Raw genomic sequence first — 15,215 nt, forward strand, 5'->3', positions numbered from 1 at the left:
CCCCGGGCAATGATGGTCTCCCAATTGAAATGTATAAAAAGTTTGGTGGCATACTCCTGTCGGAATTGCTCCACACAATTGAAAAAGCACACGCTGCTGAATCCTTACCAGACTCCATGTACGAGGCAGTGGTAGTGGTCCTGTTGAAACCCGGGAGGGATCCGCTCCAACCTGAGTCATACAGGCCCATATCACTTTTGAATAATGATTTGAAATTGATCACTAAAGTCCTCGCTATGAGATTGTCTAAGGTGGTGACAAAAATAGTGCACCCGGATCAATCGGGTTTTATACCCAACAGATCCACAGCGCACAACATTCGCAGATTGTATTTAAATATGCAAATTCCAACAGATAATCAAGGTCAAAGAGCTATTCTTTCACTAGACGCCGCTAAGGCATTCGATAGCGTAGAATGGGATTATCTTTGGAAGGTGCTAGAAAAATTCGATTTGGGGGAGGCATTCATTTCCTGGGTTAAACTACTGTATAAGGCACCGAAAGCATGCATTAGAATTAACAACAAGCTATCTTCCTTCTTTGATTTACATAGGGGAACAAGACAGGGCTGCCCACTATCCCCGTTACTCTTTGCTCTGGCCATAGAGCCTCTGGCTGCTGCTATTAGAGGGAACTCGGCTATATGCGGTTTTAAAAGAGGAAATCTGGAAGATAAAATAGCCTTGTATGCTGACGATGCGCTTATCTTTTTGGGCGACACGTCTGCCTCCTTAACAAATCTCATGGAGTTAATAAGTAAATTCGGATCCTATTCGGGGTTCAAGATAAACTGGGACAAGTCCACATTGTTACCACTAGATCCCCTTGTATCGCCTCTTCCCTCAGCAGCAGACCAGATAAGAGTGGTAGACACCTTCCGATATTTAGGCATAGTTATCCATCCCAATCTAGAACTATATGTAAAACTAAATATAAATCCCTTGATTAAAAAATTCCAAGAAAAAACAGCTAGTTGGATCAAACTTCCCCTTTCGGTAGTAGGCCGGTGTAACCTGATAAAAATGGTATGGGGTCCACAACTTTTGTATGCGCTTCACAACGCCCCTATATGGATTCCTATCCATGTATTCAAAAAATGTAACACTATATTTCGCTGCTTGATATGGAGGAAACAGGTGCCGCGTATAAAATTGGAAACATTACAGGAGGCAAGGGACTCGGGCGGACTGGCAGTCCCGAACCCATATTATTATTTCATAGCAGCCCAATTACAGCACCTAACGGGTTGGCAAAACTCAAGAGTCCTCTGACCCTACGAGTAATATAATGCACACTTCACTCTCGAGTGAGGGCCTTGTGGAGTGCTTGGAAGCAGGAGAGTTCCGCAAAGTACCCGAATACCAAACTATGGTGCTCATAGATAAAATATGGAATAAGGCCAAGCAACATTTTCACTATGAAGGGTATTCTGAATGGTCTCGTATATGGAACAATAGTAATTTTCCCGAACTGTGTAAGTTAAAGGGTTTCTCTACGTGGTCTAGGAGTGGGGTGGTGTATATTCAACAGCTATACCAGGGCGGACTCCTACGGGACTTCCAGTCCCTAAGGGAAGAATATGGCATACCAAATGTTGTATTCTTTCAATATTTGCAACTTAGGCACGCCATCTCAGCACAAGCTACAATGTCCAAATGGGAATTAACTAGACCCACGGTACTCGCACAACTAGTAAATTCAATGTCTAGGAAAGGACAAATATCATCTATATATGATTCCCTAATAATGCAGGTATCCAAGGCTATGTCATTAAAATGCAGGACAAGTTGGGGGGAGGATATAGGTCACATCACAGATGAGGAATGGTCTAATATAATGGAGAATGTACCCAAGGTATCTATCTCTTCCTCCCAAAAACTTACACAATTATTTATTATACACAGAACTTACCGTACCCCATATAAGTTACATAAATGGAGTAGAAGAGATGACCCTTTTTGCCCCCGTTGTAAGATAGATAACGGTACACTTGTGCATATGCTCTGGAAGTGCCCAAAATTGCAAAGGTACTGGTCCGAAATAATCAATTCTATAAATAAAATATGGAGCCTTACATTTGTGGTTGATCCCAAGCTGTGTCTGTTGGGCTTGTTAGACGAAGAACTATATACACCGCACACGTACATAGCCATTACCAGAGTATTGTTTATTGCCAGAAAACTTATTGCCAAAAAATGGCTAGCGGCGTCGCCGCCGACGCACGCAGAATGGGTTAATACCATAAATGACACTCTATTGAGAGAAAAACTAACATACCAGCACAGGGGCAGCCCAGCAAAGTTTGAACGTATATGGGACCCTTGGTTGGAAGTGCCTGGTTTGGCGCCCTTCCAACTGGTCCAAAATAAAATACTTGGTGGTAGGACACAGACCCCTGCTCCACTTGTCTGAGGGAGGAGGCTGTCTACGCTGGGTGGGTACAGGGTGATATGGTGACATAGAGACTCAGAATGTGGAACAATCTAACATAATATTCTTGATGAGAAGTTGTCTAACTCTGCAGTGACGAGTTATATGGTTTACTTATATATTGGTTAAAAAAAAAAAAGAACACTGGAATCCTCCCCCCACTGTTTAGGGGGGGAGGGGTACCTTTACACTGACCGATTGCCCTTTACAGGGCCGGGAGCGGGGTAGAGGTACAAAGTACCAAAAGGACACAACTACTACACGTAGAAAATACAGGATATGACAGAAATTGATAAGGACATGTAGAGATTTGTCTTATAAGTTGAATGTAAGCTCATATATACCATAATGATGCAAGAGAAGTAATCAAACTGACTGTATATCTGGATAATAATATGTCCTTGACAATGTAATTTGCTGTATGTTTTTGTTTTTGTTTTTAGAAAGAGTTTTTTCTCTTTCTATGTTTTATAAATAAATAAAAAAAATCTGATTTAAAAAAAAAAAAAGATACATGCAGGGGGCATGTATATCCTTATAGATAACCCCTATGGCAGTAGTTTAGAAAGGATGACATTGGGTTTACATCCACTTTAAATATTATAAAGCTCAGATTAAATAGAAAAGGTGGTATGGAGACTGCACTTCATTTAGACCGGAATACAGTCAAGGTAATAAATCTAATAAAAAATATGCAATCATGTGAAACGGAGAGTACAAGAAGCATGTGTTCAGTGAAAAATGACATAAGCAGATCAATACTCCAGATGTACCAACACCAGTGCACCGCCATTGAGGTCATACACGCTTACAGGCAGTGGCATCAATAGGGGGGGCCCAGAGGGTGCCCTCCCAATTACAATAAACGGACATTGGGACCAGTCTGGAATGCAGGGACAGGGATCCCTGAGCCACAGTAGCTCTGGCCCCTCCTCCACCTGACTCCATTACTGGCCACTGGTTGCTAGAGCTGCCTGGCATCTAACAACCAGTGATGTCAGAGCCGGCATTAGTAGTTCTCCCTCCCCTCCCTCCTCTCTCACATGTGATGGGTGAGGAGACACAGGCGATCAGTTCCTTCTCCCCTCCCTCCTCTCTCGTATGGGATGGGAGAGGAGCCACATCTGATCTGCTCTTCTCTCCCCCTGCCCTCCTCCCGCGCCGCTCTCATCCTGTGTGTGTACCGTGGGAAGTGTGAGCTTGATGGCTTTACACTTGACCTGCTGCGGTACACACATAGGATGAGAGTGGCAGTGGTGGCGGGGGGAGCAGGGGAGAGAGAAGGAGCAGATAGGATGTGTTTCCTCTCCCATGGAGGCGCTAATGGGCACTGACAAGAGGCGCTAATGGGCACTGACAGGAGGCGCTTATGGGCACTGACAGGAGGCGCTTATGGGCACCGACAGGAGGCGCTAATGGGCACCGACAGGAGGCACTTATGGGCACCGACAGGAGGCACTTATGGGCACCGACAGGAGGCACTTATGGGCACCGACAGGAGGTACTTATGGGCACCGACAGGAGGTACTTATGGGCACCGACAGGAGGCACTAATGGGAACTGACAGGAGGTACTAATGGGAACTGACAGGAGGCACTAATGGGCACTGACAGGAGGCACTCATTGGCACTGACAGGAGGCACTTATTGGCACTGACAGGAGGCACTAATGAGCACTGATAGGAGGCACTAATGGGTACTGATAGGAGGCACTAATGGACATTGATAGGCAGCATTAATGGGCTCGGATAGGTGGCACTGATGGGCATTGAGCACTGATAGGCAGCATTGATGGCCACTGATAGGCTGCACTGATGAGGAGGCACTGAGAGGTGGCATTGATGAGCAGTGATTGGTGGCGCTGATAGGCGGCATTGATGAGCACTGATAGGCAGCCCTCAAAAGCAGCACTGGTGGGCACTGATAGGCAGCATTGATGAGCACTGATAGGTGGCACTGATAGGCAGCATTGATGAGCACTGATAGGTGGCACTGATAGGCAGCATTGATGAGCACTGATAGGCAGCATTGATGAGCACTGATAGGTGGCACTGATAGGCGGCATTGATGAGCACTGATAGGTGGCACTGATAGGCAGCATTGATGAGCACTGATAGGTGGCACTGATAGGCGGCACTGATGAGCACTGATAGGTGGCACTGATAGGCAGCATTGATGAGCACTTTTAGGCTTCACTGATCAGAGGCACTAATGGGCACTGATAGGTGGCATTGATAGGCAGCATTGATGGGCACTGATATACAAACTGATAGGCTACACTGATGGGCATTGAGCACTAATAGGCAGCATTGATGGCCACTGATATGCTGCAATGATGAGCACTGACAGGCAGCACTGATGGGCATTGTGCACTGATAGGCTGCATTGATGAGGAGGCACTGATAGGCGACATTGAAGAGCACTGATAGGCAGCACTCATAGGCTGCACTGGTGGGCACTGATAGGCAGCGTTGATGAGCACTGATATGCTGCATTGATGGGCACTGATGGGCATTAATAGGCAGCATTGATAGGCATTGATAGGCGGCATTGATGGGCACTGATAGACAGCACTGATAAGCTGCACTGGTAGGGGGTATTGATGAGCATGTATGTTAGCCCAGCATTGAAAGAACAATTACACGCTTTGAATCTAAGTGGCCGCCTGCAGCTGCAATGTTCCGCTAACATCTCTCTTTCTATCAAGAGCTCTGGAGTGCTTTTATAGTTTGCCCCCTACTTTTGTCCCTGTCCCCCCATGTGCCCCCCCTAAATATGAAAGCTGGAGATGCTACTGCTTACAGGTACTGAAAGTGTCCTAAAGATGGAGATGGCCAGCATAGTACGGATCACAACCCAGCACATGGAAAAGATGGGAACCACCACACTCACTCTGCAAGGCCTTGCACACCGTGTTTCTAAGCAAAGCCCCTAGGAGGGTTCTGGTCTGCAGTGGGCCCAAACATAGGAGACCAGCCAGGTGCCAAGCTTCCCTTACCTACAGAACCTCTGTCACCTGTCACCACCATTCTCTCTGCCCCAAACTGGAGGCTCCTTCTTATCACTCTTCACTCCATAACATCAAGACTTAATTGAATTGTACATTCTGTTCCCCAGTTCTCCCCAATAAACTGTAAAGTCCCTTCTCTTCCAAAGTAACACAGACAGTTACTCTTACAAAATAGGTTCTTTATTGCAATGGTTCTCAACCTCAGCCCTCAAGTACCCCCAACGGGCCATGTTTGGGGAACTTCCCTTAGATAAAATAGATCTTATCAATTCCATGTCATTGATATTGATTTAAAGCAGCTGTGCAAAGTAAAAAAACTGAAAACATGGCCCTTTGGGGATACTTGAGGACTGAGGTTGAGAACCATACATACAACATACAGGGATATACAATGTAATACTGACATAAAATCACACACATAGGTTGGTTTGTCTTTTTTCAACCTCGCCTACTATGTAACTATGTAATCACTGCTTTAGTGAATAAAGTTATATTTACCGTTCTGTCCAGGTTCCATAGAAGTACATTTGAGGGATATACAGAATCACAATTGCATTTCCTCTCTCTCCCTCTTTCTCTCTAATAACAATGTACCGGATTTGGCTGTGCGGTGTTGTTTATAACTTTTTATAGCTTAGTTGCATCCCAGTAAATAGCATCAAAAGTCCAGTCCTTGGAACCAGTGTTGGGACAAGGTCTTCCAGTGCCCAGGGCAAAGATGCCAAACTGCACTCACTCCTCATTCATGATGTGCAAGTTTAGGGGATCCTACACCGATCAGTCACTCACTTGTCTAAATCACTATCACTACTCCTATCAGACTTGTAACAGAAGGAAGGTGCCCCCATCTCTACAGTAAACCATTGCGCCAAGGGCAGCCACACCTTCTGCCTGCCCCTTATCCCGGCCTTGCTTGGAACCCATCCAGGGGTCCCGCTAAGGGGAAACTCCACCACAAAGTTCAGTTCACCTCTTTACAGTGTCCTCACTGATCACCTCCCATACAGGAACAGACCACGAGGTCCGATCCGGTTCAGAATCAGAAAGTGACACATGCAGGGGAAGGAACATCACAGCACCAAGTGTTAACTCTTACCACACCACACATTAACACTTTAGTAGGCAAACACATATTTAACCTTTTAGAACCTGCCTATAGGATGATGTGAAGATCTGATAATTATATAACTTTTTTTACACTACAATCCTTATACTTAGAAGTAAAATGAGACTTTGACCTGTTTTTTCCACAATGTCTGTTACGTACCTGTGCCAAAAGGTAGAGAAATGTCCTCCTGTTCACTTTTCATAATCATCCCAACCTCCTCCATGAATGACTGATAACCCCCCACATACGTCTCTACTTCTTCTTCTTTAACCTCAGCTTTTATATTAATCTGTTCTTCACCCTACACCAAAAATAATAGAAAACATCTATTAAAGTCAACTAAAAGCAGACATAAAGGACACACATTCAGTATGTACCCTCCGCTGGAAGAACACAGAGGAGGGGGAAATCTCTCACCCTAAACCCCAAAGATGAAAGAAAAATAAAAACTATAGAGTAAGAGATTTAATAGAAAAATATAATTTCATAGCTATGAATACTTTTATGTTGTAATTGCTCAGTCCCATCTACCTGATGATGGTGAGGGATGGTGTGATCTTCCTGTGTGGAATCCCGGGAATACAGAGGATGACCCTCTACCATAGACTGCAGATTCCCGGACTTCTCTTCTTTTTCTACTTTAACCTCAAATTTGATGTCTTTCGGTCCTTCAACCTAAAGTGCAAATATGATAGAACGTATTTGTAAAAGGAAACAAGAAATTAAATAGAAGAATGTTATTTCGAAGCGTAGAATTCTACAACCTATTTGAGTTCTAATTGATCAGTCCCACCTACCTGATATTGGTGAGGGATGGTGTGATCTTCCTGTGTGGAATCCCGGGAATACAGAGGACGGGGACATCTCTCTGATGGGTTCCCATTACTGGATCCATCTGTAGGAAACACACACACTGACTGAATACATTGTTTCTATGTGTTTATCAGATGATGGGGGATCTAGGTGGACTCTCCGTACTGCTCTCTCTTTTACAATAAAGTCTCCGCTTACCCAGTGATGTGAGGGGTGGCTGATTCTCCATCATGACGTCCCTGTAGAGATCCTTGTGTCCTTCTAAATAAATTAATATTATTACTTCCTCTGCTGCCAGCTCCAACAATGTTTTCTTTTTACTTCCTCACACCTCACCCCTCGGCACAGTCCTGTTTAGACCCCTACATCACTTCCTGTTCCTTAATTACATCACTTCCTGTTCCATCACTTCCTGTCTGCACCTGACATCACTCCCTCTCCAGCTGTAGTATCACTTCCTGTGTCTGTACAATCACACTCTTCCTGTCACCGCGTTCTACTCAATATAATAGGAAAGGATCTCCATCTCTATATGTATTATGTGTCTGTTCTGCAATCCAGCAACTCCAGATGCATAGTTGGATAAATAGCTCAATATTCACAGTGTATCTGGTTTAGAAATTCAGAGGCTCTGGATGGACAGTTGGATAAATGGTTCTATATTTAGGATGTATCCGGTCTATAAACCAGAGGCTCTGGGTCAATGGTTCTCAGCTCCTGTCCTCAGGACCCACTAATAGGCCAGATTTTAAGTATTACCTTGGGGAGATGCAGACTAGAATACTGCAATCGCTGAGCAGCAAATGATATCACCTGTGATGTATTTCAGTTATCTTGCAAACCTGGCCTGTTAGTGGGTCCTGAGGACAGGAGTTGAGAACCACTGCTCTGGATGGACAGATTTTCTGGTCTATAACCCCCCTCATGTCTAAGCCTTTTCTGACATTTGTTTCTTACAAGTTAAAATCAGTAATTTTTTAATTTTTTTTTAGAAGGGTGGGGCGTGGTCTGCACATGGCCAGGTGAGGGAGTGAGAGACACGAGCTCCCGGCTCCAGCCTGCTCCGTATGAGGCTGATTAACTAACCGACATGCCAGCGGTGTTTCAGGTTTAGTCTGGTGGGACCTCAAGGCTATTTCTGGGTGAGATTACAGCGGTATGAACTCGGGGAGGCAGAGGGAGACAAGAACAGCACGCAAAGCAGCCCAGCTGGTCCGGCTTCCCAGAGAGGGGGAGTTGCAGCCAGAGATCCACTGCTACTTCCCCACGGTACAGGGTGCGGGGCTTGAACCTGGAAGTGAGAGAGGGAAGACGTGCTGCTGCAGCCTAGGGAGAGCACACCTATGCAGACAGTCCAAGGACAGATGGCGGTGAGAACTAGCGTGGAAGCGCTACAGACTATACTACAGAGCCCCAGAAGGTTGGCTGCGGTAGCGGGGGCTACACCTCTGATCCCCCTACCTGGGGAGAAGGAAGCCGTAGGGTTGAAAATGGAGGACCTAAAGATGCTTATACAGGCTCTCCCCACATGGGCAGACATAGAAACCCTTATTGGAAAAGTGGAGGATGCACACCGTAAGGAGCTGGAGCTGGTCCGGGGTGAACTACAAATACTAGTGGAGCGCGTGACGGATGGGGAGAGTGCATATCAAAGCCTGGAACAGCGAGTGAGCATACTGGAGAAAGATAGTTACACCCAAAAAGAGACCTCGGTGGCGCTACAGTTGGAGGACCTCGAAGATCGGAGTAGATGCAACAATGTGCGCCTGCGAGGAATCCCAGAGGCACCAGACCAGGAAAACCTGCAGGACATGGTAAAATCTATTTTTGAAAATATACTAAAAGACGCTATGCCTTTAAATTTGGAACTTGATAGAGTTCATAGAGCATTAGGCCCAAAGTCCAAGGACATTAATCGCCCCCCCGTGACTTTGTATGTCGTTTGCATTATTTCACACATAGGGTGGCCATTTTGCGGAAAGCCTGGGAGACAGGAACAATAGACTTTAAGGGGGGCCAGGTAAAAAATCTACCAGACCTATCAAGAGCTACATTGCAGCGCAGAGCCCTACTACGCCCAGTATTAGAGCGGGTACGAGACTTGGGTGGGACATATTGGTGGAGGTTCCCAATTCCAGTGCTGATAAAAAAAGGGCACTCTATCTTTCTGGTTGCGTTCCAGAGCAGACTATTCAGACCTTTTTTCGTTTCTAGGTGTTGATCCATTTGAGGTTCCAGACTGGTTGCAGTTGGTCCCAAGAGTGCCCAGAAAATAGGGAGAACATAGTATCATAAACAGGAAAGTGGAACTGTGAATATAACAGAGGGGAGATTAGGAGGAGAAGCTGGAAGAATGAAACAGGGGTAGGGGGGGCACAGGGTTGGGACACACGGGGCCGGGGGGGGGCTGTTTTTTTTTTTTTGCACTAGACCCCCTGTGGGTTTTTTCCACTAGACCCCCTGTGGGGTTTTTTCCTTTTTTTTTGGGGGGGGGGGGGGGTACTGGGTGGTTCCATCTCCCTCACCATTCCCTTTTCTGCCCATTGGAGGATCTCCCTCCCCCTCCCCCTCCTTGACGACAGAGGGGGAAGGGAGTCATATGGATCCTTGGGTTTTTGTTTTTTTTAATTTTATATATAAGTATATGCCAATTCCTTCTTTTCTCCAGCAGATGTATTGAACTGAACTTTGGGACTTGTGAGAATTATAAGTCGGGCTTTAAATGTTTTTGTTTTGAATTTTTATTACTTTATTATTCTAATGTATTGATGACAAGAAAGGTGATATGGGGGATATATAGAGGATCTGGGATGTGCTGGAGGGGTAGGGGGTAAAGGGGTAAGAGGGATTGCACAAGATAGCATAAGGATCACCACGCCTTCCCTGGGAGGGAAGAGGAAGGGGATATATAGATCCTTGGTTTATTAATATATAAGTATACACCACTCCTTTCTTTCCTCTAACAGGGGTATTGAACTGAATATCTGGATTTAGGTTATAAGCCTAGATGGAAATGTTTTTTGTTGTTTTAATTTTTATACAACTTCTTATCCAACTTCTCTTTTGTTGACGATAAGAAAGGTGTTATGATGGCTGAATAGAGGATCTGGGGTGCACTAGAGGGAAGAGAAGGGGGGGAGTAAAGGGGTAGGGGGTAAAGGGGATTGCATGAGACAGTACAAGGAGAACTACGCCTAATATATGAAAAAGGAAGGCCATACAACACGGCCCTCCCTGTACCTCTATCCATGCGGGTTTTAGCTACACACATATACAAGGAGTATTGCACCTTTTATTTTTTATCCCCACTAGACCCCCTGTGGGGTTTTATCTGTTTTTGCACTAGACCCCCTGTGAGTTTTTTTTTCACTTTTTTTTGTACTTGACCCCTTGTGTGTTTGTTTTTTTCTCACTTTTTTTTTCCTTTTTCTTTTCACTAGACCCCCTGTGGGTTTTTTTTTGTACTTGACCCCTGCATGTTTTTTTTATCCTTTCCTTTTTTCTTTTTGCACTAGACCCCCTGTGGGGTTGTTTTATTTTTCAGATTTGGTGTTTGAAGATTAGATAAAAGGGAATAAGTAACACAGACTTGGTAGAGCCGACACTGTTTAGCACTAAGACACAAAGGAACACAACACATATGTACAAGAGTACAATAATAAAGATAATCACTAAGGGAGAGGTTTTTATTTCAGTCACCTACTTAATTTATAGATTTATAAATAGACACAAAGGGGAGGTTGCTTGGAATTGGTAGGGGGGAGGGCTATATGACGAATGTGGGTGTCAGACCCCGGCCCTCCTCACTAACTTGCAACGATGCCACTCTCAGCTGCGCCCAGCACAAAGATTTTCCAGCTTGCGGGACCACAATCTAGGTGCGAGCAGCCTGAGAGTGATTGTCACTGGGCTAATTACACAATTAACCCTTTAACTGCCACCACCCCCGTTTAAAAGACCGAGCCGGGGGAGACTCGTAATTTTAGCAATACCAATTATAATTTTAGAATAAGCGTCTGTCACACACACTGCCACCACAGACAGGTCTGCTCAGAGTCTTACTCTACAACAGTAGCGCCCTTCAAGAGGCAGGTTCGTTTATAGCTTGCATTAAGAGCTTTAGAGACAAGGTTAACACTTTTCAACATAAGGGTTTATTATGAAAAGGTCAAAGTTGATGCAAATAAAACATTTACAGAAAAAAGATGTTTCAAAAGATAAAGACAATATACAGCCACAGAGAAATAAGGTAGAATTGGGAAGAAAGAATACTTGCAATTAATGTCCGAGGGTTGATCAGAGTTCGATTGATGAGCTAGGTAATCGGTTCTCAACTTGGCAAATGTTTCTTCTTGGATGGTAAAAGGAGAACTGACCATTGTCTTGGCATCTCCTCTTTTCTGTCAAATCAAAGGCGGTGTTGACAGCGACCAGTAACCAATCGTCTGGTCATCTTGTTTAGGGGTTGGTTGCTGGGAGGTGTCTACACTCATGACCACGTCCCAGGTAGATTTTGTGATACATATTCATATATCTGCATCTATAGTGTTTACAGACTGCAAATATCCATATTATTATTCAACGTGAGATTTCCTTCAAAACAAGTCTAAACATGCCATATCTATAATGTATAGCCTGCTTAGGAGGAATAAGTGGTACCAGGGGTCTCCAGTATGACCTGACATAGGGGTGTCTGGACTTGAAACGTTACATATTATCTGAGGAAACTAAATATGTCCATATTATGGCTGTGCTACTACTAAGTCGGGAGTTATGAAACATGCTGAAATTTCATACTTATCCCACTGTTTTAAGCTTGATGTGTATTCAGACATTTTACAACCGGGGCCTGTTGGGTCTCTGAATGGAGAGGGTGACAGTTTTACGACAGGCTTGAACACTCTGCCCTTTCAACAAGCTGTTTTTTTACTGACCTAGCCTGGTTCTGTTTTCTCTGTTGAGATAACCTTTTCTGTTGAACTTAAAAAGCTTTGAATTCCTAAGACAAGGGAGGAGGGAGGAGGGAATTCAGATTTTTCTGTAATGTTACATGGTTATCCAAGCTGTCATGGCTACTTCCACACAACATGGCAGCTAGCTACAGCTTTTCGTGTTCAGTATGTGATATCGTTACAGGCTATAAGAGCAGAAGCTAGCAAATGATGAAGTAGGATAATAGAAGAAGGGGCCGAGAAGTGACATTAGAGAGTAGCAGGAATGTGTTAGGGAGAGGGATAGGCTGAAGGGGTATATGATAGGGGAAGGAGAGAGTGTGTGGGGGGGTTGGGGGGTTGGTGTGCCTTTTATTTTTTAGGGGGAGGGTTATTATGTAGTTGACATATTTCTCTGTGGAAGTAGACAGGGAGGGGTAGGGAGATAGGGAAAGGGGAGACGAGGGTGGGGGACACTATAGGGCGCTATACCCCATGACATATTGCAGCCATGGAGGGGAAAGCTTCTCCCCGGACCCTCTTCCTTTGAGGGCGGTATGTTGATATAAGTTTTACTTTCATGAAGATCATATGAAATAGAGCAATGGGCAAGAAATTGATAATATAGAACGGTTGAGAATATAAATGTACAGAGAATAAATGAATATGTATTGACGGGGGGAGGGGATGGGGAGCAGGGAGAACAGGGAAAGGGGAGGGGAAGGGAAAGTCTGGGTACCGACCCTCCTCAAGGGGTGGGATTTTAAGGGAAAATTGGCTGAGTTGTGTAGGTGAACATAATAAGCAATCAGCTAAAATAACTATATTTATTGAAAAACAATATAAAAAAGTATATACAATACATGAGTAGACATATAATTAGTTATCCAGTAGTGACATCAACGATTAATGCGTGACTAGAGCCAACATGTTTCGCAAAATGGGAATTTGCTTCATCAGGGCTAGACACGATGCAATTAATGCATTTACACTGTGTGAACAAGAAATTGTCTTAGATCATAAAGTAACTTAACATCTCTTAACAAATACCAAAAATGACATACAATCGCTCACCTACTATAATTTCAGGACTAAGTTAAAATCACCATTCAATAGACAGCAACTGCGCAGCCGGCCGGTATGAAATGTCACTGGGTGCCAGATCCCAGAAAACAGTGCCTGTAGGAGAATTGGGCCATGCATTCAGGGGGTTAAACGCAGGAACCGCTGCTGAAAATTCAAAATAGTATATCTATCAGAAAACACCACGGGTGATTGGTAAGTCAAGCTATACTACCAATGGTTAATAATTACCAGATTGGTTATACAAAGAATCAATCAAAAATATCAAAAATATACATGGTGCCTTATATTGTATATGAAATAATATCGCTAATGCAGGGGCCCAGCGCAACGTTACCTTTGGACTTAAGTATACGTATAAATATACATATCCCCACAGGGCAAGGCCAACAATACATGACAGCTAGCTAAAAAGTCAAGAGCAGACAAAATAAGTGTATCCCCCAGTGTACAACCGGATAACCGGTGCAATAATAAAAGAATGTAATATCTAAGACGAATAAACTCACCATTGGAAGTAAGAAGGCGAGGGGGAAAGCCAAAACTAGTGCCCGCAAGAATGTTTGAATAGTAGAGTATACGGGCGTCCGCCCGTTCAGGATGGATGGCCGCAAGATGTGTCTAACAGACAGCATCAGCGCCTCCATCTTTAAATGCTGTGGACCTACCGGAAGCAATAAGGTCAAGATGACCTCCGGCATTGCTTCCGGTCCGGGTGTCCCTGCCATGATGCGCGCGCACCCTGCAGAGAGGACGCGAGTGCGTTCCACCTAGAATGGTGCGCGCGCATTGCCGACAGCGCGCAAATGGCGTCATGGGCAGCTGGGGGTGGAATAAGGGAAGGCTCCACCCCCTGGGCAGGGACATCCGAATCCTCCCACACAAATGCCAACATACCCGGCCAATTGCGGAGGTGCCAAGGAATGGTGCGGAACAACAAAAGAAAAATAACAAATAATGAAAAATAAAAAATATATACATGTCGGTCAATAGGACCGAATATCTTACAGTGGTCATGTAAATGTACTTTAACAATGACAAAACAGCAGAAAAACAGAAAAATAGGAGGATTTATTGTTAACTGCATGGAAAAAAGATTATTGTTAAAGAGATATCACCCATACAGGTTTTGGTCAGTTTATTGTGCAGTTATGTCATATAAGGGAGATAGTGATAGGTAGTGGACCTGACTGATAAGGAGTCATTTAGAAAATCTTGATTACGATAGTAAAGTAAACCTAAAGTAATTATTTCTGAGCTCCAAGAGTGGATAGTTATATATTCCATAGATATATATAGTGTTATATATCTAGGGGGCAAGTACGGGTAAGTACCAGCTTTATTGTACCAACAAATGACAAAACAGTGGAGCAGAAATGAATGTCATATTCATAGTTCCAGTTGGAGTTTAGTCAGGTGAAAATTATTAACACAAAATCTCACAATAAAAAAATATATATGAACATGCTCAGTCTTGGTATGGGTATATGAAATTATAAGAAGGGGTTGAATGTGAGTGCCGTGTTGAGGCCAGGTGGACTGGTTGCCCGTTGATTATATATCCACCTGGCCTCACGCTGCAGAATCGTTTTGTCCACATTCCCACCCCTCTCTGACTCAGGTATGACCTCTAGGGCAAAGAACGACACAAAATTAGGGTCGTAGCTATGTCGGAGGCCCACATGTTTGCAGATGGGTGTATACAGTAGCCCTGCATCCAAATAGTACAAATGGTCCTGTATTCTTTTAGCGAATGGGCGCTTAGTTTTCCCTATATAGAAGGCACCACAGCGGCACATGGCTAGATATACAATGCCCGCTGTGGTGCAATCAGCGTATCC

At 44.3% G+C, this 15,215-nt stretch overlaps 2 protein-coding genes across 3 annotated transcripts in view; both read right to left on the reverse strand.

The window, feature by feature from the left end:
• The window catches only part of LOC141105077 (uncharacterized), a 55,468-nt gene extending 47,697 nt beyond the window's left edge, over positions 1 to 7,771 (reverse strand). The window contains exons 1-4 of one of the 2 annotated variants that reach the window (XM_073594917.1): positions 7,559 to 7,771; positions 7,345 to 7,442; positions 7,079 to 7,222; positions 6,707 to 6,848 (exon numbers count right to left, since the gene is read on the reverse strand). In XM_073594917.1, coding sequence (XP_073451018.1) covers positions 6,707 to 6,848; positions 7,079 to 7,222; positions 7,345 to 7,442; positions 7,559 to 7,592 — 418 coding nt within the window. In that variant the 5' untranslated portion in view covers positions 7,593 to 7,771. The remainder of the gene's footprint in view (positions 1 to 6,706; positions 6,849 to 7,078; positions 7,223 to 7,344; positions 7,443 to 7,558) is intronic. The other variant, XM_073594916.1, reaches the window with a different exon arrangement.
• LOC141105160 (uncharacterized) overlaps positions 1 to 15,215 on the reverse strand; it is a 236,290-nt gene that overhangs the window by 148,915 nt on the left and 72,160 nt on the right. The window lies entirely within an intron of this gene.

The sequence above is a fragment of the Aquarana catesbeiana genome, linkage group LG08 (genome assembly GCF_042186555.1).
Source record: "Aquarana catesbeiana isolate 2022-GZ linkage group LG08, ASM4218655v1, whole genome shotgun sequence".
NCBI classification, from domain to species: domain Eukaryota; kingdom Metazoa; phylum Chordata; class Amphibia; order Anura; family Ranidae; genus Aquarana; species Aquarana catesbeiana.